Source organism: Micromesistius poutassou (assembly GCF_964030765.1).
Source record: "Micromesistius poutassou genome assembly, chromosome: 23".
Taxonomy (NCBI): Eukaryota; Metazoa; Chordata; class Actinopteri; order Gadiformes; family Gadidae; genus Micromesistius; species Micromesistius poutassou.
This window is the reverse complement of record NC_140293.1, coordinates 1262168-1283652: the sequence shown is the minus strand read 5'-3', so window position 1 is coordinate 1283652 and position 21485 is coordinate 1262168. Positions and strand designations below refer to the sequence as shown.

Sequence of the window (21485 nt, the reverse complement as noted above, 5' to 3'; positions counted from 1 at the left end):
CAGTCAACTGCTTCCTGCTTCAGACGCTGCGTTGCTGCAAAGTTGAAACAAGTTCGTTTCGTCTATTTGAGTGAAATCAGACGGAGCAACAATGATTTACTCATCACTTTAAACCGAGGTTTAGGCGAGAGGCATCGCCTTAAATACTTCTAGACGGCATTGCGCCAAGGATGAACCTTTGTAGAGCAAAGCGAGCCAGGAGTTGAAAACGCCGTCTCTGATAGGTAGGAAGTGTCTCATAACACTATAATTGTCCACTTTTATATTCATATCAAGCTGAATGTCACTGAATGAACTGAGTTGTGGCATACATTGAGCTCAATCATAAAATAAATAATATGTATTTCTTAACGTTGGAACCCTGCGTTTGTTTCCACAGGTTTTCTCCACGCATACTGCGTAAAATAAGTTGGACTTGGAGGAGTTTCCTCACACACACCCTCATTCACAATGTCTGGTGGTCCGCAGCCATCCAGGAGACGTCGCAAGATGTTCCTGATCAGCAGCCACCTGAAGCTGCAGGATCAGTTGGAAGGAACCATTCGTGTGGAGAGGGGGAGCATCTGTCAGGAGCAGGCCGCCCCGTCCTCCTCCCGAGCGGACCAGAGCTGGGTGAAGGTCAACAGAAACGCCCCTTTATAACTGTTATTATCCCTGCATGACTCAATCAAACGTTGTTTATTGGATGAACACAACTGTCAAAACATTGATATAAAAATTAGGAAGAAACTTTCTAAAGAGTGGGATTAGACATAGGCTATAAGATATAAGACGCTCAACACATTAGACGCTAAAAATGAGGAAGGAGCTATCTACCAAGTGAGAATAATATTATAATATACAAATATAACCACGCATTTCGTCCTCCCGTTAAACGCCCCGCTGTTGTCCGGCGGACAGCGATGTACACGCACGGCCGTTAAGCGACCTCCAAGGTGACGGACGGAAGTTAGTCAGCTGAAAGGGAAAAGGTGGAAATGCTGACGATAGGACGGTGTGACTTAAACGCAGCTCAAATAGAATGATAGATTCAATGTTTTGGCCCTGTGCTCTCCTAGGTGTTGGACTCGGGCATGTTGCTGAGGATCGACAGGGTCAACCTGCTGGACATTCCCAATGACCTCAGCGGCCTATTGGAGGCCGTCCCTGACCCGGAGGCCCGCCTTAAGCTGTTCGGTAAAAATCAACACGATGACAAACGTGTATTGCAGTAAATCCCTTTAATTTAAAAAAATAACTTTAACCATACTAAGACGAAAAGTGTAAGAAGTTATGATTACAAATACCATGAATAGGCAACAAATTATACATTATGAGTACAATTAAGCCGCCTATAATTATTGATTGGTTAGTAGAAAATGTTACAGTACAGAATATTGCGTGTTTCTAACGATGTTATCACACATGATGTTATCGCACATGATGTTGACTGGGCTGTCTCTCAGCCAACCAGGGGAAGCTGCGTCTATTGGCTGCCTTACCGCTCGGCACCGCCCTCATGGTGCAGAGAAGCCAATCAGATGAGGTCATGGAGGCGGAGCTTCGCTACAGAGGCCCTCTCACCAGAGGAGCCACGGCCATCCTGTTTGGCGTTGAGCTCAAGGTGAGGAGTGACGTGGGTTTCAGCGCTGTTGTCTCTGTTAAAGGGCCCCATCAACCAACCGCGGTGGGAGGATGAATAGCCACTACCAGCCAATCAGAACCCTTTCTTGAGGAGGGCATCCTGCTCGCGGATGCCAACACTGGTAGAGTGTGGATGTTAGGGAGTCGAACACCTTAGTAAACTACAGCATCCCTCAGCCCTGCTCTGTATTTATGAATTATTATGTGTATTAATATATGCTACAGTGTAGCTGTTGCAGTGTTTGTGTTGCTCTGTCGGCACCTGCTTAAAGTGTTCCTGTCAGAAATGTCTTAAAGGTGACATATCAACACCACCAGCTGCGAGTGGGACGTGCCACAAAAAGCCGTTTTGAAAATCGGCCTCTTCTGACAACGCGAGTGGGCGTGTCCACCTAGACGTGTGTACGCACACGTCGCTCACCTATCCAGCACACGTCTAGGTCACCTTTTGAGTTCCTTCCGTTCTTCTTCTGCTCCTCTCTCTGGCGTTGTTCTCCCGCCGTCCTGCAGGGGGCGGCGGCGGGCCACGGGGTGAGCAGCTCCCCCAAGGGCCAGCCCCTGTTCCCCTGCCCCAAGGCCTCCGCCCTCTTCGTACCGGCCAATCGCGTCCAGCTACAGCGGCGGCCGTCGCCGCGCGGCCCGAACGCCCCGAGCCCGGGTCAGGACCACGCCGGCGGAGTCACCGCCAACAACAACAACAACTACAACAACAAAGGTTACCGCGTCAACGACGACCACCCCAACGCCCATCCTCTCCAGCACCAGGCGCAGCCTCGCGCGGGCGTCCGCGCGAGCTTCCACCAGCGCCGCGAGGGCCCGCCGCCGGAAGCCGTCAGCATCCTGCCGCGCGCGGCGGACTCGGCGCCCGTCAACGGCCAGGCCACGGCGAGGGCCGCCTCCCCGCCCGCGCTGCAGGTGGGCCAGCGGGTGTGCTTCGCCCTGGAAGAGAGGCTCCAGGGCGGGGAGGTGCGCTACTGTGGGCCCCTGCCTGGCCGGGCCTCCTCGGGAGCGTACGTGGGCGTGCTGCTGGTATGTGTCGTGTGCAGATGTGACGTGATGACGCTTGTGGTGCTTAGTGGGACATGTGTGGAAACAACCGGTGATGGCCTTCAGAGAACATGTGTTGGTTTGAGTGTGTTTGAGCGTGCTGATGGCCTGTTTGGGCCTGTGGTTGGTGTCTGTGTTTTCCTTAATTCTCAGGATGCTCCGCTGGGCAGCTGGGATGGCCTTTATAAAGGGGAGAGGCTGTGTCAGATCCCCAGCCCCATCTGGGGACAGCTGCTGCCCATCGCTAAAGTCTCCCCAGGTACCAGCATTCAACTCTTAACTTTGTGTTGCTGTTGCTTAAGGATGCTAACCGAGAAGAGATTGATGAGATAAGGAACTTAACTTTCCAACCTCAAGCACAGTCTTATCTACTATCTCTACTATCTATATCTATCGTCTCTTTTTCTCTCTTTCCGTCTCCGACCACAGAGTCCAGATCAAATCGTCTTCCAGGACCGCTTCCCTCCAACCCTAAACCCATTCTGAAACCAGCCCCCCCTCCCTATAAACCAAGCCCCGCCCTCTCCCCCACCCCGACCCCGCCCCCCAAAGTGGCCTTGATGCCCCCAAAGCTCCCCGTGCCCAAACCACCAGCCCTGAACGCCCCACCCTTACCCCCTCCCAAGCACAAGCTCCTCCCCCCCGTCCCGGTCCCACCCCCAAAACCTCAGGCTCCGCCCTCACCCATCACCAGCTTCGTGGACCAATCGTGGCCCACCAACGGGGAGCAGGGCCCCGTCTCTCCCGCCATGCTGTCGCCGGGCGGAAGCGAGGACGGCGGTTGGAAGGACCGAGGGACGGACGTGGCGACGGAGCTGGAGGTGGGGTCCATGGTGGAGGTGAATGACCCGCCCCTTTTCGGAGTGATCCGCTGGATTGGACGAATCGGTGGGATCAACCAGACGGTGGCCGGGATCGAGCTGGTGAGACGGAGGGCCGGCGGGGGACGTAGAGTTTGTTCGTCCACTGGCCTAATCACAGCCACACTGCCAGCCCATAATTGAAAAATTCCACGAGGCAATAAGCACTCTTAATTTTTTTTCATTTGCTTTTGGTGAGACGCAAAATAGTTACGTTTATTACTTATTACTTATTATTACCAAGTAAAGACGAGCGATCTTCGTCTCTCAGGATCAGGAGCTGGCCGCGGCCACGGACGGCAGTTACCTTGGCAACCGGTACTTCCGCTGCCCGGCCAACAAGGGGCTGTTCGTCAAGCTACGCAACTGTAGGCGGGACTCCAGGTTCCCGGCGCCGGAGACGCCTGTCAATCAAGTGGAGCGATGCAACTCAATAGGTGAGCGAGTGAGAGAGTGAGTGAGTGAGTGACCCGTTAAAGTGTTTGTAATCTCGGCTACGTTTGTTTGTCCTTTCCACTGGGCTCATGGAGTGTGTGTGTGTGTGTGTGTGTGTTGCCATGACGTTTATCGCCCTTTTATTGGCCCGCTCGTGGCGTTAGTGTGACCACGATGTTTGTGTTGCCGCGGTGATTGTGTGTCTGCAGCGTTTGCGGAGTGGGGCAGTGAGCGCGTGGAGGAGGCCACGCCCCCTCTGGAGGGGGAGGAGGTGCTGGAGGTGCTGCGGGGCTGGAAGAGAGGGATACAAGGACACCTGAACTCCTGCTACCTGGACGCCTCGCTGTTCAGGTACCACGGCCCCCTGTCCGTCGTCCATCCATTCACCCCTCCGTCCTCCACCCATCTATCTGATCGTTCATCCATCATGGTGCATGGAGAAGCCAATCAGATGAGCTCATGGAGCTCATCCACGTGGTTCACGTGGTTCATTCATCCATCCATCCATCTACCAGTTCATGCCTCCATCTGTCCATCTTGTAATCTTGTCGACGTCCCTTCACCAGTTCATTCAGCGGTCCATCCATGTATTTGTCTGTTCCTCCACACATCCATCCCTCAATCCTCCGTTCACCTGTGCATTCATCCTCGCATCTGTCCGTTCATCCATCTTCCCTCCCCCCTGTTCATCCTCTGATGACCCGTCTCTGCTCTGTGTGTCTGTCCTCACCCCCCCCCCCCCCCCCACAGCCTGTTCTCCTGCTGCAGCTCGGCAGACTGGGTGATGCTGGGCCCCTCCGGCCCCTCGGAGCCCCCGGGCTCCGGCCGGGCCAAGGACCTGCTCCGCTGTGAGATCGTCAACCCCCTGCGCAGGTCTGGTCCCCACCGGTCCCCACCGCGCAGCGCTTGTTTTACCGTCCCGGGCACTGACAGCCTCTTACAAGGGGCCCCGGGGCCATGAGGGGGTTATTAATGTAACAGAGTCGTACTGACCCCCGCTGTCCAGGTTCGGCTACGTGTGCGCCAGCAAGACCATGTCCCTGAGGCTGCTGCTGGAGGCGGAGAACCACAACACCGGCTTCACCAGCCAGGAGAAAGGTAGGTGTGTGTGTGTGTGTGTGTGTGTGTGTGTGTGTGTGTGTGTGTGTGTGTGTGTGTGGGTGTGGGTGTGTGTTGGAACATTAAGCTTCAGGAGAAAGGTGTGTGTGTGTGTGTGTGTGTTGGAACATTAAGTTTCAGGAGAAAGGTGTGTGTGTGTGTGTGTGTGTGTGTGTGGGGGAACATTAAGTTTCATTTCCCGAAAAGGATGCCAAAGGTCTGTGGCGTGCGTATGCATTCGTGTGTGTGTGTGTGTAGGGTGCAGAACAGAGGAATGTGAACCTGCTGCCGCTGTGTTTCAGATCCAGAGGAGTTCCTCAACATGCTCTTCCAGCTCTTCCACGTCGAACCACTCCTCAAGATCAGGTAAACACACCCCATAGCGTGCATGTGCGTGTGTGTGTGCGTATGACAACTATGTCGAAGTGTGTTTTCAGCTGTTGCGTACGCGCGTAACAAGACTCTGAGTAATGTTCAAAAACAACATATTTACCTCATGTTTCATGTTTCCAAAACATGCCACGTCTTCTCTCTCTCTCTCTCTCTCTCCCCCTCCCCCCCCCTCCCTCCCTCCCTCCCTCCCCCTCCCTCCCCCCAGGTCCATGAGCCAGGAACCCCAGGAGTGCCACCTCTACCAGCTCTTCCCTCCGACCGCCCTCCCCCACTCTCCCTCCTTTCCCCTCCCCTCCCCCCCTCCCCTCTCCCCCTCCCCGCCGCTGCCCCCCGCCCCCGCCCCGGCGTCGGCCCCCATGCGGGTGGCCAGCGTCCAGGCCATGCTCGACTCCTCCTTCCTCCACACGGGACTCAAGTTCGTGGAGGTAACACCGCACGGAACCGTGTGTGTGTGTGTGTGTGTGTGTGTGTGTGTGTGTGTGTGTGTGTGTGTGTGTGTGTGTGTGTGTGTGTGTGTGTGTGTGTGTGTGTGTGTGTGTGTGTGTGTGTGTGTGTGTGTGTGTGTCCCCCGACCGGACACGGAAGTGCTCAATCACTGTCTGTCCGTCGTCTTCTCATCTTCTCACACTTCTCACTTGCGATTGGTTGGAATGTTAGGCATGCTGGCTTGTGAAGGGTGACGTATAAGGCGTGTTTTTATTGTCGCAATATGCTCGCTTTCAGCACGTTTGCAAATGGAATGTGTGTTTTGGAGGTTTTGGATGTGTAGTCGCTGGTGTTTTCTTGTTCTGTATGGTGTTTGTGATTGTATGTATTGCGAGGTTTTCTTTAGTGTGTGTGTGTGTGTGTGTGTGTGTGTGTGTGTGTGTGTGTGTGTGTGTGTGTGTGTGTGTGTGTGTGTGTGTGTGTGTGTGTGTGTGTGTGTGTGTGTTCCCCAGGCCCCCTCCTGTCTGCTGCTGCTGATGCCCCGGTTCGGGAAGGACTTCAAGCTGTTTGACGCCATCTTGCCCACGCTGCGCCTGGACATCACTGACCTGCTGGACGACAGTACGCTCGCGCGCGACTCTAGGGGGCTGGAGCCCTAGTTTTAGTTTGGCCCTTGGTGGGCTACAGTAGCTGTACCTGCAGTGACTACAGTACCTGTACTGCGGGGGGATCACATTCCACAGTGTTAGTTAATTATCTGTTTCTGTGTGGAGAGTAGAGTAGTTTTGCTAAAACCAAAAATATACTTAAATTGGCTTCATTGAGATATCATCCATCTTCTCCTGTGAAATCTACACTATAGTTTATGTATAGATTATCTCTCTGTGTCTAATCTCTGTATGTCTCTCTCTCTCCCAGCGTTGAGACAGTGCAGTATCTGCCAGGCGGTGGCTGAGTGGGAGTGTTCTCAGTGTTACCCGGACCAGGACATTACACCTGGCCGCCTCAAACAATACTGTCCCACCTGTAACACACAGGTAAATACCCCTTTAATACACAGGTAAATACACCTGTAAATACACCTGTAACACACAGGTAAATACCCCTTTAATACACAGGTAAATACACCTGTAAATACACCTGTAACACACAGGTAAATACCCCTTTAATACACAGGTAAATACACCTGTAAATACACCTGTAACACACAGGTAAATACCCCTTTAATACACAGGTAAATACACCTGTAAATACACCTGTAACACACAGGTAAATACCCCTTTAATACACAGGTAAATACACCTGTAAATACACCTGTAACACACAGGTAAATACCCCTTTAATACACAGGTAAATACACCTGTAAATACACCTGTAACACACAGGTAAATACCCCTTTAATACACAGGTAAATACACCTGTAAATACACCTGTAACACACAGGTAAATACCCCTTTAATACACAGGTAAATACACCTGTAAATACACCTGTAACACACAGGTAAATACCCCTTTAATACACAGGTAAATACACCTGTAAATACACCTGTAACACACAGGTAAATACCCCTTTAATACACAGGTAAATACACCTGTAAATACACCTGTAACACACAGGTAAATACCCCTTTAATACACAGGTAAATACACCTGTAAATACACCTGTAACACACAGGTAAACACACCTGTAACATACAGGTAAATACACCTGTAACACACAGGTAAATACACCTGTGTTACACAGGTAAATACACCTGTAACACACAGGTTTAATACACATGAAACAACTGCTACACCTCCTCTCAAAATGCCCCCCCCCCCCCCCGCAGGTCCACAGCCACAGGAAGCGTCTGGGTCACACGCCCGAGCCCGTGAGGGTCCCCGGGGGCCCGTGGCCGGGGCCCCTGCATGGCACTCGCCAGCGGTTGGAGCTGTTCGCCGTGACGTGCATCGAGACCAGCCACTACGTCAGCCTGGTGAAGCACGGCCCACGCCCCTCGGACTGGCTGTTCTTCGACAGCATGGCCGACCGAGAGGGTGAATTCCTGTTTGTTTGTTTGTTTATTTATTTTTATTTGATTCTATTTATTGTGTTTTGATTAAATAGATTAGTATAGAAGTTCCTGTATTTTTTTTTATAAATAACCACAAGGACAATAACATCACACATGAGTTACTATGAAAATATAAAGATAATTCTATAAAATAAACTACATTTTACGGCGCTAAAGCAGTGTAATGCATGTTCCGTCCACTAGGTGGCGAGAACGGCTTCAACATTCCGCAGGTGAGAGCGTGTCCCGAGGTGGGCCGCTTCCTCAGCCTATCAGAGGAGGAGCTGAGTCGCGTTGACCCCGCCTCCCTGCCGGAGCCCGCCCGTCGCCTGCTGTGTGACGCTTACATGTGTTTCTACCACAGTCCCGAGCTCAGCTTGTACAAGTGAAGGAGAGGAGACAATAAACTAAATATGCACACATAAACACACAAAAACATAGATGCACACACACCCACACGCGTGCCTTTAAATTACTTGTTGGAAACGTACAGATAGCGTGGATGTAATGCACAGAGCTGAAACTCCTCAGCCGATAACACCACAGAATAACATGCAATAATTACTCTTATGTGTCTATATGTATAACACTGATGATAGAGAGCTATTTGTTCAAAGAAAATGCAAATAAGGAAGTAGTAAATATTCCGTTTTTTTATTAGGTCTATATTTGACCCTGCAGTCCGCAGCCATAAGGCTAGTCAGGAATATGTCCTCAGTCGTTTAAAAGTTGGTATGTTATACATACTTGTTCACTTATGTTTTTTTTTTTTATTCCTGTAAAATGATAATATAGTATGAAGTTGTAGTTGTATACCATTCACATTTGTTAACCCGAAATGTAATTAATTTTTTTATGGGGTTTAAATGGTGTGTTAATACTGCTCAATGTTTGAAATGTTATAGTCGTGTAATAAAGCCGTCCTATCTCTTCACTTTCTGTCCTGTATTTCCTGACGTGGTCGCTAGAGGGCAGTCCAGAGACCCAGATACTATTTCCGGTACGTCATCATTTTGTGCCTAGTACCAACAGCGACCAGCACTCGAGTCATTCCTGTATATTTGTCTGTAAGGGGACAAATTCCAGCGTTAGACCCGCAATAAACGATCTGGTTCAATCGCTTGACGTGTGCAAAAGGTAAGAACGATAGTGGTTATAACTGTGTTCCTGTGTGTCTTGTCTGATTGTCAGCCCATGGCCAGGTTGAGCCTTAGCTGTGGCTATGGTTAGCCTCAACGGGCTGCTGTGGGACCGTCCAGTCCTCTGACAGATGCTCTGATTCGAGGTGGCTGACAGTGAATTCAGATACGTCATTAAGGAGCACGTAGGGGTCAGGGGTCAACTTACTCTAGGATGCCTGCAAGTTAGGCAGCAGACATTGGGGGGGAATCGAACCCAGAAACCTTCAGCAGGGGGGCAGACACCCTGACCACTATTGTGTGTATGTTAACATGAACATTATGTGAAAATGACGGAAGAGTTGCAATTGTTGTTGTGTTATGGTCTTCCCAACTTACGTTAGAGAATAATATCAAACCACATAAAGGGGTATTCGTTGTCCCACACCGATGACAGTGGTGTATGGTTTTGGTTTGTTATAACTTGACAGCTTCCTCAGTCCCTGTATTGACAGTGAGTGACAGTAGATGCGTAGTGCATATCTGCATTTTATTTTATTTTATTTTAATGAACTTTCTCCCCTGCACACACTCTACCCGTTATTTATGGGGTGAATTGTTGTGAGACAACTGAAAGGTGATTTATCAAAACGAATGAAACTCCTTTGTTTGATGTTCTCAGGTATACGGGCTATTGCTGGCTTGATTGATGGCTTCACCCGGGGGTCAAGGTGGAGGAGGGGGAGGAGCTCTGTCCACTAGGGGAGGAGCCGGCGCCCGCAGGATGAAATGGGCTCTGGAGCTGAGCATGGGCAATGCACGGTAAACATTTTACACATTCATGTCTATGCTGTCTATTGTTGACACATTTTATACAGTTAAGTATATCGTAAACATACATGTTATGCAGTTAAGTCTACAGTAAACTCATTTTATACAGTGAAGTCTATAGTGTATGCAGTCTATGGCAGAATCGATCCACTAGTGACATCACTGGGTGGGTCCAACCCAGCCCTATAGCGTGTCCGCTGATATATGTGCTCTCAGCCAGTTATAAGAACCCGTGTCCTTAGCACAGAATAGATTGTCACGCACTATAGAAAAACTGGAGGTTATCAATGCAAATCAGCAGGCCTGACAATCAACAAAGCAACTTCTGTAACGTGTGTGTGCGCATGCGTGTGCGTGTGCGCGTGTGTGTGTGCAGGAGCCGTGTGGACCGGCAGGGAGGACAGGGGGACGTGGTGTATCCTATCGGCTACTCTGAGAAGCCGGTCCCAGACAACAGCATCCAGGAGACGGACAAGAACCTGGTGGAGAAGGTACCAAAGTCCTCTCACTGCCTCACAGCAGTCATGGTGACGATAGTAGTCAGATCAGATTCAGACTACTTTATTATCCCCCGAGGGGCAATTCGGTTTACAGCCAACCCGTCCATTAAGGGTAAAAAGTGCATTAGTATACAATGTTAAAAGTAATAAAATAGAAATAGAAAGATAATTAAGTAAGTACTGCAGCAGTCACACATCACCCTGTATACAGATGTCTCTCTTTCATAACATCCTACACATGACGCAATCATTGCACACACAAACACACACACACAGGCAAACGCCCAAACGCACGCACGCACGCACGCACGCACGCACGCACGCACGCACGCACTTGACCTGCCAGTGACGGAACAGAACAGCGGGGTGCAAGAACCAACAGTTCGATCCGGAGCGGGAGTGTGTGTGTAGACCACGCCCCTCTTCAATCTGGCTAGCATGGCTTCAACATGACAGGCGGACTGTCAGCCAGGAGACCATCAATTAGCTGGATTTCTTTTGGACAAGTTGATGTCATGCACTGCTGCTCGCTGAGGGATTGTGGGGGTTGTAGTTAAGGGCGGATTAATTGTGGTTCAGGTCAGCACATTTGTTGATGCAATGTTGTTTTACGGTCAATGATGTAAAGCTTGGTTTAATTGATTTCAAATTGTATTTAAATGTCTCTCGCTCTCTCTGTCTCTGTGTCCGTTTGTTTCCCTCTCACCCTCTCCCTCCCCTCTCTCTCCCTCCCCCCCAATGCAGCGCTGCTGGGACGTGGCCCTGGGGCCCCTGAAGCAGATCCCCATGAACCTGTTCATCATGTACATGTCGGGGAACACCATCTCCATCTTCCCCATCATGATGGTCTGCATGATGGCCTGGAGGCCCATCCAGGCCCTCATGTCCATGTCCGCCAGTGAGTACTGACCCGTCCGCCCTCCTCCATCCCCCCCGCCTGCCCTGTTCCACTCTGGACCACTTCTACCTGAGGACCCACGTCCAGAACCTTATATGTGAATGAATATGAACCTGTGTTTCTATGAATAAATGTATTGATGCGCCTTTATATATGAATGAATGTGGACATGTGTTACTATAGATTACTGTACCGATGAACCTTATATATGACTGAACGTTGACATCTGTTACTATAGATTACTGTATAGATTAATCTTATTTATGAATGAATGTTGACGTGTGTTACTATAGATTACTGTATAGGTTAACCTTATTTATGAATGAACGTTGACGTGTGTTACTATAGATTACTGTACCGATGAACCTTATTTATGAATGAATGTTGACGTGTGTTACTATAGATTACTGTATAGATTAACCTTATTTATGAATGAACGTTGACGTGTGTTACTATAGATTACTGTACCGATGAACCTTATTTATGAATGAACGTTGACGTGTGTTACTATAGATTACTGTACCGATGAACCTTATTTATGAATGAACGTTGACATGTGTTACTATAGATTACTGTATCTATGAACCTTATTTATGAATGAACGTTGACGTGTGTTCCTGCGTCCCTCAGCCTTCAAGCTGTTGGAGAGCTCCAGCCAGCAGTGGCTTCAGGGGCTGGTCTACCTCGTGGGGAACCTCCTGGGCTCAGCGTTGGCCATCTACAAGTGTCAATCGATGGGACTGCTGCCAACGCACTCTTCGGATTGGCTGGCGTTCATAGAACCGCCTCAGGTAAAACTATGACATTCAGATTTGGGTCATTTTGAAAAAGATAAATAGAAGAAATATAGAAAGAATAAATGCCGCACAATGTATTGGAATTCAATGATTATTTTAATATATTATGATTTCAGTGATTTTGTACTGTGTAAAGTATGAAGAAGTGGTATTAGTTGAGTCTAATCAAATGTATTGATCTGTGGTGTCTCTTCACAGATAATGGAAATCATGGGTGGAGGAATGGTGCTGTGAGGAACACACACACACACACACACACACACACACACACACACACACACACACACACACACACACACACACACACACACACACACACACACACACACACACACACACACAATGAACACACACACACACACAATGAACACAAACAGAAAAAACAAACACACCCCTGTTTGTGCTTGAGATTGGATCAGATTCAAGACGCCAAGACCCCTGTCTTCATTGGGCCCCACTTTTGAAAAATACCACCTTTTGTGGTACCTGTTTAATGTGTGTTTTGTAGATAGTTTAACTCCATGATGGCATTGACAGAACGTATGATTTGGGGTGTTTTATTTTGTTTTTTCAATTGAACTCTTAATTTGAAATCTATTGTCAGCAGGTATGTGTGCATCATGCTGTCTAACCATTATGACTAACGTATGTCTTTCTAAAGAAAACAAAGTTACATTGACATTTTTATTTATAACGACTAGCTGTATGATACTTCTTTCTCAAATAAAATGTTTGAAATTATTTAAAATGAATGGGTCTCCCAAGTTAATTTTTCATTTTAGCAAAACATTGAACGGTGTTTCATTTGGAATGAAATTGGTAGAAATGTGAGATCTGTCTAGAGTATCTGTTCATACATGTCGAACACATTTGATCAATCACATTGAATCCACAATCAACTCCTGTGTGTTTCAGGTTAATAGACACATCACACATTATCTTAAACCCAGCGACTGGTTCATGTTCAGTGTTTCCCACGTGTTAAGGAAAGGGGCTAGAGAATTTTAATATATATTTTATTATTGGTTGTTGAGGTTCACTGCCATGATCAATGTGGAGTTTTGGAGATGAGGGAAAATTGGAATGCAGCCCTATGGCATTAAGGTGTGTGTGTGTGTGTGTGTGTGAGAGAGAGAGAGAGAGAGAGAGAGAGTGTGGGAGAGGTTGTCTTGTGTGTGTGTGTGTGTGTGTGGGCGAGAGTATGTGTGTGAGAGAGCGAGTGAGTAAAAGGGAGGGGGAGAGAGTGTGTTTGGGTAGTTGGTATCGCAACACTTTGCTGAGAACAACAGCGCTGGGTGGGGTAAGTCAAACTAATCCAGATGGAACAAAGCCTCCTTCTTCTTGGATGAGATAAGATATTCATATTGCCTATGAGCGTAACATTAAGGAAGCATTAAGGAGCACACGCTAGAAGCAGTGTCTCAGAATTCCTAAAATTAAAAGCTTAGATTTATATATGTATCAATATATATATTTATACATTTTTCTGGTAAATAAAAAAGAAAAAAAAGAATAAAAAAAAAAAAGAATATAGAAATATAGAAACACACAGACACACCCACACTGGAGGGTGCGGGCGTGTTTTGGGCATGGGTTTTGAGGGACGGTTCCAGGGACCGGTCGGACCCGTAGAGTGGGCCGAGCTGTCAGATTTGGGGCGTGGCCGGCCGGGTTAAAGAGTAAGGTTTAAAGAACGATGACCTTCGCAACTGGCAGGTCTGTATCTCTCCATGTGGTCCCCGGAGAGGTGTGTACGGAGGTCGTTGTGTTTTTAATCAACGGTTTTCACATTTGTTTTTCACTCGTTTTTCACTCGTCTTCGTCTTTTTAAAGCATAAACTTTTGGACCACGTTTTACGTTTTAAGCCACCGTATTTTTGTTGTTACGTTTGGATTTCACCGGTTCACACGCGCTGCACGTCGCGTCCACCAGGCACTCAGTCAGTGCGCACTTGTTCAACACGCAGCAGCAACACCCACACCTGGAATATCACCAACAAGGGTAAGTGTTTGGACTCCTTCTTCGCGCCAGTCTTAGTCCTATATCATGTTTTAGTGAGCCTACTTGACTTTGTTTGTACTCGATTGTAGTTAACGGTTTTTTTTGTAGTCGCGTCATGGAGAAAAGGGACGGCCACGCCGCCACCACCGAGTACCCCCACCCGTTCATCCACCGGGTGACGCTGCCCACGGCCCACCGGATCAAGGTGAGCACAGGACCCCTCTGGGTCAAACAATGGCGCACTTATACTTTCCCCCGCCCCGAGCTGTCACGGTCTGTCTAAACCAAAGACACGAACTGTTGCTGGTGTTGCACGTATACTGGCAATACTCGTTTTGCAAGAAATTGGATTAATCACCCTGGTTGCTCCTTTTTCTTCATATGTAAACAATCGCCTGATTCGCAAACATGACGTGATCTTCTGCACGGGTTTTAAACCAAAGATTCGAAATCGTACAACTAGGAACGTTTACATAAGGAGGCTCTGCAGGAATGTTTTCCAATGCTATTTTCGTGTCTCTCTGTCCCCCGGCACCAGGGGATTATTTTGGGGAGCGTGCTGTTCCCGCTCCGCACGGTCCTCGTTGTCCTGTTGTTCCTGCTCATGTGGCCGATAGCCCTGCTGCGAACGGCCGGCCTGTCCGAGGAGGAGCTGTCGCGGCCCATCCGTGGCTGGCGACGCTGGCTGTGCCACGCGATGGTTTTGGGCATTAACCGGGTCATGTTCTTCACCCTGGGCTTCGTGTGGATCGAGGTGAAGGGTCGGCGCGCTGACGTGAAGGACGCCCCGACGCTTGTGGTGGCGCCGCACAGTTCCTTCCTGGACATGGTGATCCTGATGCCCACCCAGCTGCCCACCGTGGTGTCCCGCTCAGAGAACGTCAACCTGCCCGTCATCGGAGGTAACGGGCCGGGTCTCGTTTGGGTTCGGCTCTGGCTCTGGGGTGGGTTTTGTCTTTGTTTGGGTCAAGGGTCAGTTTAGGGTCTGGTCAGGTTCTTGGGCTGGTCTTCTCCTGGTCATGGGCTAGTGTATTTCTAGACTGGTCCAAGGTATTCATGACTCAAACAGGGTTGCTTTGGGTGGCCCACCTTGGATGCTTAAACTCCTCAAAGAAAGTTCAGGCTGAATGGGACACGAATAGATAGATATTCGGGATGGTTAGCTAAGGCAGCGGGTTGCCGTAATGCATCATGGGCCTCAAGCTTCAATGAGTCACCAGTGAATGGTGGTAATAGTGGGTGCTGGTTGGGCAGATTGACAGCAGGCGGAAGGGGCCAACCCAGGGCAGGTCAGGAGTTCCCAGCAGGAACCCAGAACCCAGGAGCAGGACTTTCTTGTTATGGACAGGAAGTAGAGGTAGAGGAAGAGCTGCATTTGGGCCCGTCCTCTGTTCAGTCTCGGGAGAAGGATAGGCTCGTGTCTGGTTGGACCAGTCCAGTGACTGGTTTGACTCCCCAGTTGGAAAGTACTGGATTAGAGTCCCCAGTCTACCTGTGGGCAGTGGCACCCCAGAGCCAGATGACCCCTTAGGGAATAAATGATTGTTCATGAAGAGTTATGCATGTGTGCAAATAGACACCACACAGACACTTAATTCATTCCTCTGGGGTAAATACTGTCCACAGCTAAAGGGAGATAAACATGCAAAGAACGCTGAAGTTAAACATTCTCTCTCACGCTCAGCCTGACTTTCACTCCCCCTCTCTGTGCCCCTCTCTCTCTCTCTCTTTCTCTCTCTCTCTCTCTCTCTCTGCCTCTCTTTCTCTTTCTCTCTATCTCTCTCTCTGCCCCTCTTTCTCTCTCTCTCTCTCTCTGCCCCTCTTTCTCTCTCCCCCTCTCTGTGCCCCTGTCTGTCTCTCTGTCTCTCTGGCTCTCTCTCACTCAGAGTCTGAGTTCCCCGGCTGGTCTTTCTCTGTGGTATATTAAACCTGTTGCGTAATGCGTGTTGTTGTCCAGCCCTCCTGGGGTTCAACCAGTCTGTGGTGGTGAGCCGCAAGGACCCAGAGTCCAGGAAGAAGGCTGTGACCCAGATCAAGGAGAGGCTCACCTCCAATGGTTACTGGCCTCAGGTGAGCGCCTGTCTGTCTCCACTGCCTGTCTGTCTTCACTGTCTGTCTCCACTGCCTGTCTGTCTGTCTCCACTGCCTGGCTGGCTGTCTGTCTGTCTGTCTGTCTCTACAACCTGTCTGTCTGCTGTAGTCCTGTCTGTCTGCTGTAGGCCTGTCTGTCTGCTGTAGGCCTGTCTGTCTGCTGTAGTCCTGTCTAGTTGGTTAGTCATAGTGATGGGATCTCTGTGGTCCCCTTTCGGAGGCCTTCAGCTGATCTTGGCGTAGCGCTTAATGGTTTTGTTTCGTTGGTTCTCATTGACCTCTTTTGCTAGAGTTTTTTTTTTTTGCAAAACGTAAAAAGTTCTGTGTGTGTGTGTGTGTGTGTGTTAATGAAGTTGTGTGTTGTGTTCTTTTAGATGCTGATTTTCCCAGAGGGCACCACCACTAATGGGACGATGCTCATGAAGTTCAAACCCGGTACGTTGGATGGCTTTTTGTCTCTGTCCGTCTCTCTGCCAGTCTCGCCTTGTCTCTCTGTTGCTCTCTCTCCCTCCTGTCTCTGTCTCTCGCTCCTCTCTGTCTAGCCTATCGGATCTCTCTGACTGATCTCGTCTTGTCTGTCTGTCTGTCTGTCTGTCTGTCTGTCTGTCTGTCATCTGGGTCCAGGTGCCTTTCTGGCCGGAGTTCCAGTCCAGCCGGTGCTGCTGTCCTACCCCAACAAGCTGGTAGGAGTTCATGCTCACAAAACACACACAAAACCCCCCCCCCCCCCCCCCCCGCCACCTATGCACCCACCTCAAGCATATGGTGGATGTGTCACCATAATCATGGTGACCCGTTGGTGACCCTATTTTGGCTCCTGCTCCCGGTTAAGGACTTTGGATTCGTGATAATGTGTTTGCTTTTTAAGGCGAGGTCTGCTTATCTGCCCACTCACTGTTGTATGTAGGTCATTTGATTTATTATGGCCACACGCACCCTTGTGGAACTTCCTGTTCGCTGTTTAATCAAGCCATCTCTGTGTTGTTGCTAGGATACCATGCGCTGGACTCACACGGGGACCACATGGTGAGTCCCGTCTCTTTTTGTTTCCTTTTCTCAATTAGTTTGTGCACGGCCTTGAAGCCGGTCCCAACGGGTTTCCACTTTAGACTGTGTTGTTCTGATGGACCTCGTTCAAGGGCCCCTATTTTACCGCCAGGTGTGATGTGGATTAACCCAGTTCACCCAAGTACCAACTGGTAGGCTGATCCATCCATCAGGCATAAGGGGGGGGGGGAACTCCCCACTTGATGTCGCGAATGGGTCGATTCTGAAATGGCCCACCCTGGCGGTGAGGAGCCCTTTAAGATGAATGGATGAATATGAAGACTCCACGCTCTTTAGACTAGACCCTAACCAAACAGGGACCGCCTGTTAAGGCTCCTCCCACGAGGGAATTGCGCCATCGCAGATGCGTGTTGACGGGTAGGTTAACGCAGTGTCTCTTCTTGTCTTTCTGCTGGTCAGGGTCGAGGCCCTGTGGCACACCATGTCCCAGTTCTACACCAGGGTCACAGTCGAGGTAGGACCGCGCACTGTGAGCGCCCTCATGGCACGAGATCTCATTCAGAACGAGATCTCGCCAGAGAGGAGGATAAGTTGTTGGGTTTCTCCGGGACGTGGTCTGAGTGGGTGTGTCTTGTTGTGTTTTCCAGTACCTTCCGGTGTACACCCCCTCCCAGGAGGAGAAGGACGACCCGACCCTCTACGCCAGCAACGTCCAGAAACTTATGGCCAGGTAAGACATGCCACCTTTTTATAAACAGAATGTCATTGTTTCATCGACTAATACTTATTTTACTCTCTGCTGTTTAATCAGCATGTTTAAATTTGCGAAGATGAATATTGGATCATTGGATTTTAACTTCTAAAACATTGTGTTTGTCTTGTTCGTTGGCGTGTTTTTAGAACACTGTGCTAGGGCTAATCACCCTATTCTTGTCGGAACAGTCTGAACAATACCAGACGGAAGCGGAGTCACAAAACCCCTCTCTTCACCTCCTCTCTCTGCAGTTCTCTCGGGCTCCCGGCTACTGACTACGTGATGGAGGGCCGCGTGCCGGTCCGCAAGCTGGGGGGGCTCTCCCTCCCGGTGGAGCCCCCCGCCAAGGCATCCCTGTCCCTGCTGCGACGCGACGGGTGAGTGGGTGTGGAGCTAAATGCGGAGCTCGGTTAAATGCGGCTGAGTGCGGAGGAGTTGTCGGTTCCTGGCGTGATCACTGCCAGGGTGAGGATTCGACTCGACGGCGGTTGTGTTTAGCCGTTTCTCAATACCAAGTACGCGGACTACGTTCTCGCGGACTTGGAAGTACGTACTTGGCAAGTCCGGACTTTCAAGTACAGACTTCCGAGAACGCGAGTACGCACCTGCAATTGGAACAGCAGCGGACTTGATGATGCATTCTGGGATATTTAACGGTCCCAAGTCCACACGAGTCACCTCCGATGCGTCCTCGGTAGAACGGCCTCATCGAGAACGCATCGAGAACACTTCCGGGTTTTACGACAGTACTCGCGTTCTCGCGTACTTGGAATTGGAACAGTGCTTGGGCTACCACTGATGACGTTTATCGAGAACGCAAGTACACGAGAACACACGAGAACGCGAATTGAGAAACGGCTTTTCACTTTGGATAAACGCGCTCTCAGGGTTGATGTCATACCCTGGACGAAATCAAAGGTGTTCCAAACGTCCCTCTAGACTCTAAACATGTCACCTCCTCCCTCCCTCCCTCCCTCCCTCCCTCCCTTCTCCCTCCATCAGAGTGTGCGTGGCCGAGGCCCTGGCGGCGCTGCGTGGCGCGCTGGACGAGCGTCTCTCGGGCCCCCTGGGCCTGAAGGCGGGGCCCGAGGAGCTGGCGGACGTGTTGAGTCTGGAGAAGCCGCTGACCGCCGGGCAGATCTGCACCCTCTACACTAGGGTAAGGGGTCCTCCTGAGGGCCACGGACGGGCCCCCGAGCCCTGTCCTCCTGAGGGCCCCCAGCCCTGTCCTCCTGAGGGCCCCCAGCCCTGTCCCCCTGAGGGCCCCCCGAGCCCTGTCCCCCTGAGGGCCCCCCCAGCCCCTGTCCTCCTGAGGGCCAGCGATCGGCCCCCAGCCCCGCTCCTTAATGACACGTGTTTGGGGGCAGAACAGAATCAGCGGGTGGTTTTTGGGTGAAAGTGCTCCATGTTCTTTTACGTTTTAAGGACGTTTGAGCGTACCCACTGGAGGACGTGGGACCCCTGTGTCCGTGAGACGTTTGGTTGTACAGCACTGGACATGTTCAGGAGTTACTCTGGTTTATGGACTGTGATGCTCTGACGGTTCCTCTGGCTCTCTTGTAAGTTTGATATGTGGGTCTTAAAATGCCTAGGTTGTGTTTACATGTGGTTTTTTGTTTCATTTCAGGGCAACACGGTGGACCTCAGACACCTGTACCTGAGCCTCAGCACCGCCTCGGGCCTAACGACCTTCAAGTCCACCCTGCATGTGGCGTTCAACGTATGTCACTCACTCACTCACTCACTCACTCACTCACTCCTCATGGTTCATTTACTAGACAAACTCTTGGTTGTCACCCAGATTTCTAAAACCTTTATGCACACAAACCCAAGGTTATGTTTGACTAGTGATTTGGTGGAAACTAAACGAAAATCATCTTGCCTTTCTCTGATGCCGTTGAAAGTGAATTCAAGTTTCAACAAACGGTATAAAAAACAAGTTTTTTTTTTTATACCGTTTTATAACCTGCATGTTCGTATATGTTTTAATACAAGCTGCTCTGCCCATAAAAACATAACGATAAAAACAACTTGGTGCATTAATTATGTTTGAATAATGCATTTGACAGACGCGTTGTTTGAGCCGGTTTTTGTTGAACGCATCCCAACTTGTCTTGCAGATGTTCGACCCAGAGGGCCGAGGCCACCTGCCTGCAGAGACGCTGTCTGGCCTCATGGGGGCGCTGTTGGGCGCCGTACAGCGAGACACGGCTCAGCTTTTTACCACCGCATCAAGGGACGACCAGCTTACCGAAGGCAAGTTAATATTCTACAATTTAATCAAAAATAAGGTAAATTTTTATGTAAAATTATCAAATCAATCCGTTCTCTCTTGATTGTGCATGAATGGGTGAATGTCAGTCAACACTGTAAAGCGCTTTGGATAAAAGCGCTATATAAATGAGGACCATTTATATATTTACCATTAATGCATGCATTTGCAGTTGATGTTGCCCAACACTGGCACATCTAAATATAAATGTATCATACGGGCATAAATGATACATTCGACTTTTAAACTTTCAACTTTTTTATGGACCATTTTAGTCATCCCAATTAAAACCGGAGATTAGAGACTAACAGCTTTTTGTGTCTTATCCCTTTCAGAGGATCTGCTGAGAGTACTCACAACCCACCCGACCTATCAGGTGGTGGTAAACCAATACCTGAAGCCTGAGGGGGCGGTCTCTCCGCCACCCTGCTCCTCCTCCACCAATGGGAAGGTGGTCAACAACAACAGAGACATGTCCAACGGCAACACAACTCCCTCATCCAATAAGAAGACAGACTGAGACGTGTGTGTGTGTTCGGGCGAGTCTTACAAGTGCCTTTTGCCTTTCGTGGCGGGCAATAGGCCTGTTGCTAGGCGAGTCCTGCGACTTCCTAGGGTACAGTCTGCTCGAACACAACTCTGGGCTTAGTACAAATTGTTTATTTAAGTGCAATAATGTTTCAGAAAAGCTGTGAAGGAGTTATTCAGATTATTTTTAAATGTTTTGTTAATATAAGAACTATTTTTATGTTGGAAGGAATCGCCCTTTTTAATGAACAGCCATAAAGTCAGTTTACTGAATGCTCCGATCATACGCTGATGTACATGCAGTGACTTCCACCGGGCCAAAAAAGGGAAACATTGTGTCGCTATGGTGTAAATCATTTTTATATATTTTCTTTACCTCCTTGGCGGCTTGCGTGCGTGCGTGCATGCGTGCGAAACGGTTGAATCCATTGTTCGAAACGGTTTTATGTACAATAAGTGTTTTTTTTTTTGTATGCATATTAATATATTTTTACATTCAACCTATTAAACTGTGAATTTTTAATTATATCTACACGTCTAGCGGTCTCCTCATTTTATTACCGTTACAAAACATCCCCCCCCTCGTCCAAATCGGAATGCTGCAAAAGTGCAGGCGTACCTACGCCGTCCCCAGCCCCGCCCTTCTGATCTACCGGCTTCTTGACTCTCCAATGTCTCCTCCCAACCGACGACCTCGGCTTCCCCGAGACGAGGAAATCTTCCACCTCGTTCGCTAACTTGGGCTGCACC

At 49.4% G+C, this 21485-nt stretch overlaps 3 protein-coding genes across 4 annotated transcripts; all 3 read left to right on the top strand.

Moving 5' to 3' along the window:
* The first annotated feature begins 75 nt into the window (after positions 1–75).
* Positions 76–8848, top strand: cyld3 (cylindromatosis (turban tumor syndrome) 3). Its single transcript, XM_084487285.1, has 17 exons — positions 76–224; positions 380–618; positions 1059–1176; positions 1446–1603; positions 2134–2652; positions 2824–2929; positions 3100–3593; positions 3802–3967; positions 4175–4316; positions 4716–4838; positions 4972–5063; positions 5366–5429; positions 5662–5881; positions 6395–6503; positions 6801–6919; positions 7712–7919; positions 8141–8848. The coding sequence occupies exons 2-17, from the start codon at positions 451–453 to the stop codon at positions 8323–8325; spliced, it is 2991 nt and encodes a 996-aa protein (XP_084343411.1). The 5' UTR covers positions 76–224; positions 380–450; the 3' UTR covers positions 8326–8848.
* A 66-nt stretch (positions 8849–8914) lies between these two features.
* Positions 8915–12832, top strand: emc4 (ER membrane protein complex subunit 4). 2 transcript variants are annotated; one of them, XM_084487303.1, is made up of 7 exons: positions 8915–9073; positions 9737–9876; positions 10262–10376; positions 11130–11283; positions 11914–12074; positions 12279–12352; positions 12423–12832. In XM_084487303.1, the coding sequence occupies exons 2-6, from the start codon at positions 9764–9766 to the stop codon at positions 12312–12314; spliced, it is 579 nt and encodes a 192-aa protein (XP_084343429.1). In that variant the 5' UTR covers positions 8915–9073; positions 9737–9763; the 3' UTR covers positions 12315–12352; positions 12423–12832. The 2 variants fall into 2 exon arrangements, with proteins under 2 accessions (XP_084343429.1, XP_084343428.1); XM_084487302.1 differs by having other exon boundaries at positions 12279–12832.
* Positions 12833–13794: 962 nt separating this feature from the next.
* Positions 13795–21263, top strand: lpcat4 (lysophosphatidylcholine acyltransferase 4). Its single transcript, XM_084487295.1, has 14 exons — positions 13795–14082; positions 14191–14287; positions 14621–14984; positions 16040–16152; positions 16548–16608; positions 16798–16856; positions 17165–17199; positions 17641–17695; positions 17829–17911; positions 18187–18312; positions 18938–19094; positions 19563–19655; positions 20056–20191; positions 20543–21263. The coding sequence occupies exons 2-14, from the start codon at positions 14198–14200 to the stop codon at positions 20725–20727; spliced, it is 1557 nt and encodes a 518-aa protein (XP_084343421.1). The 5' UTR covers positions 13795–14082; positions 14191–14197; the 3' UTR covers positions 20728–21263.
* The last annotated feature ends 222 nt before the right edge of the window (positions 21264–21485 follow it).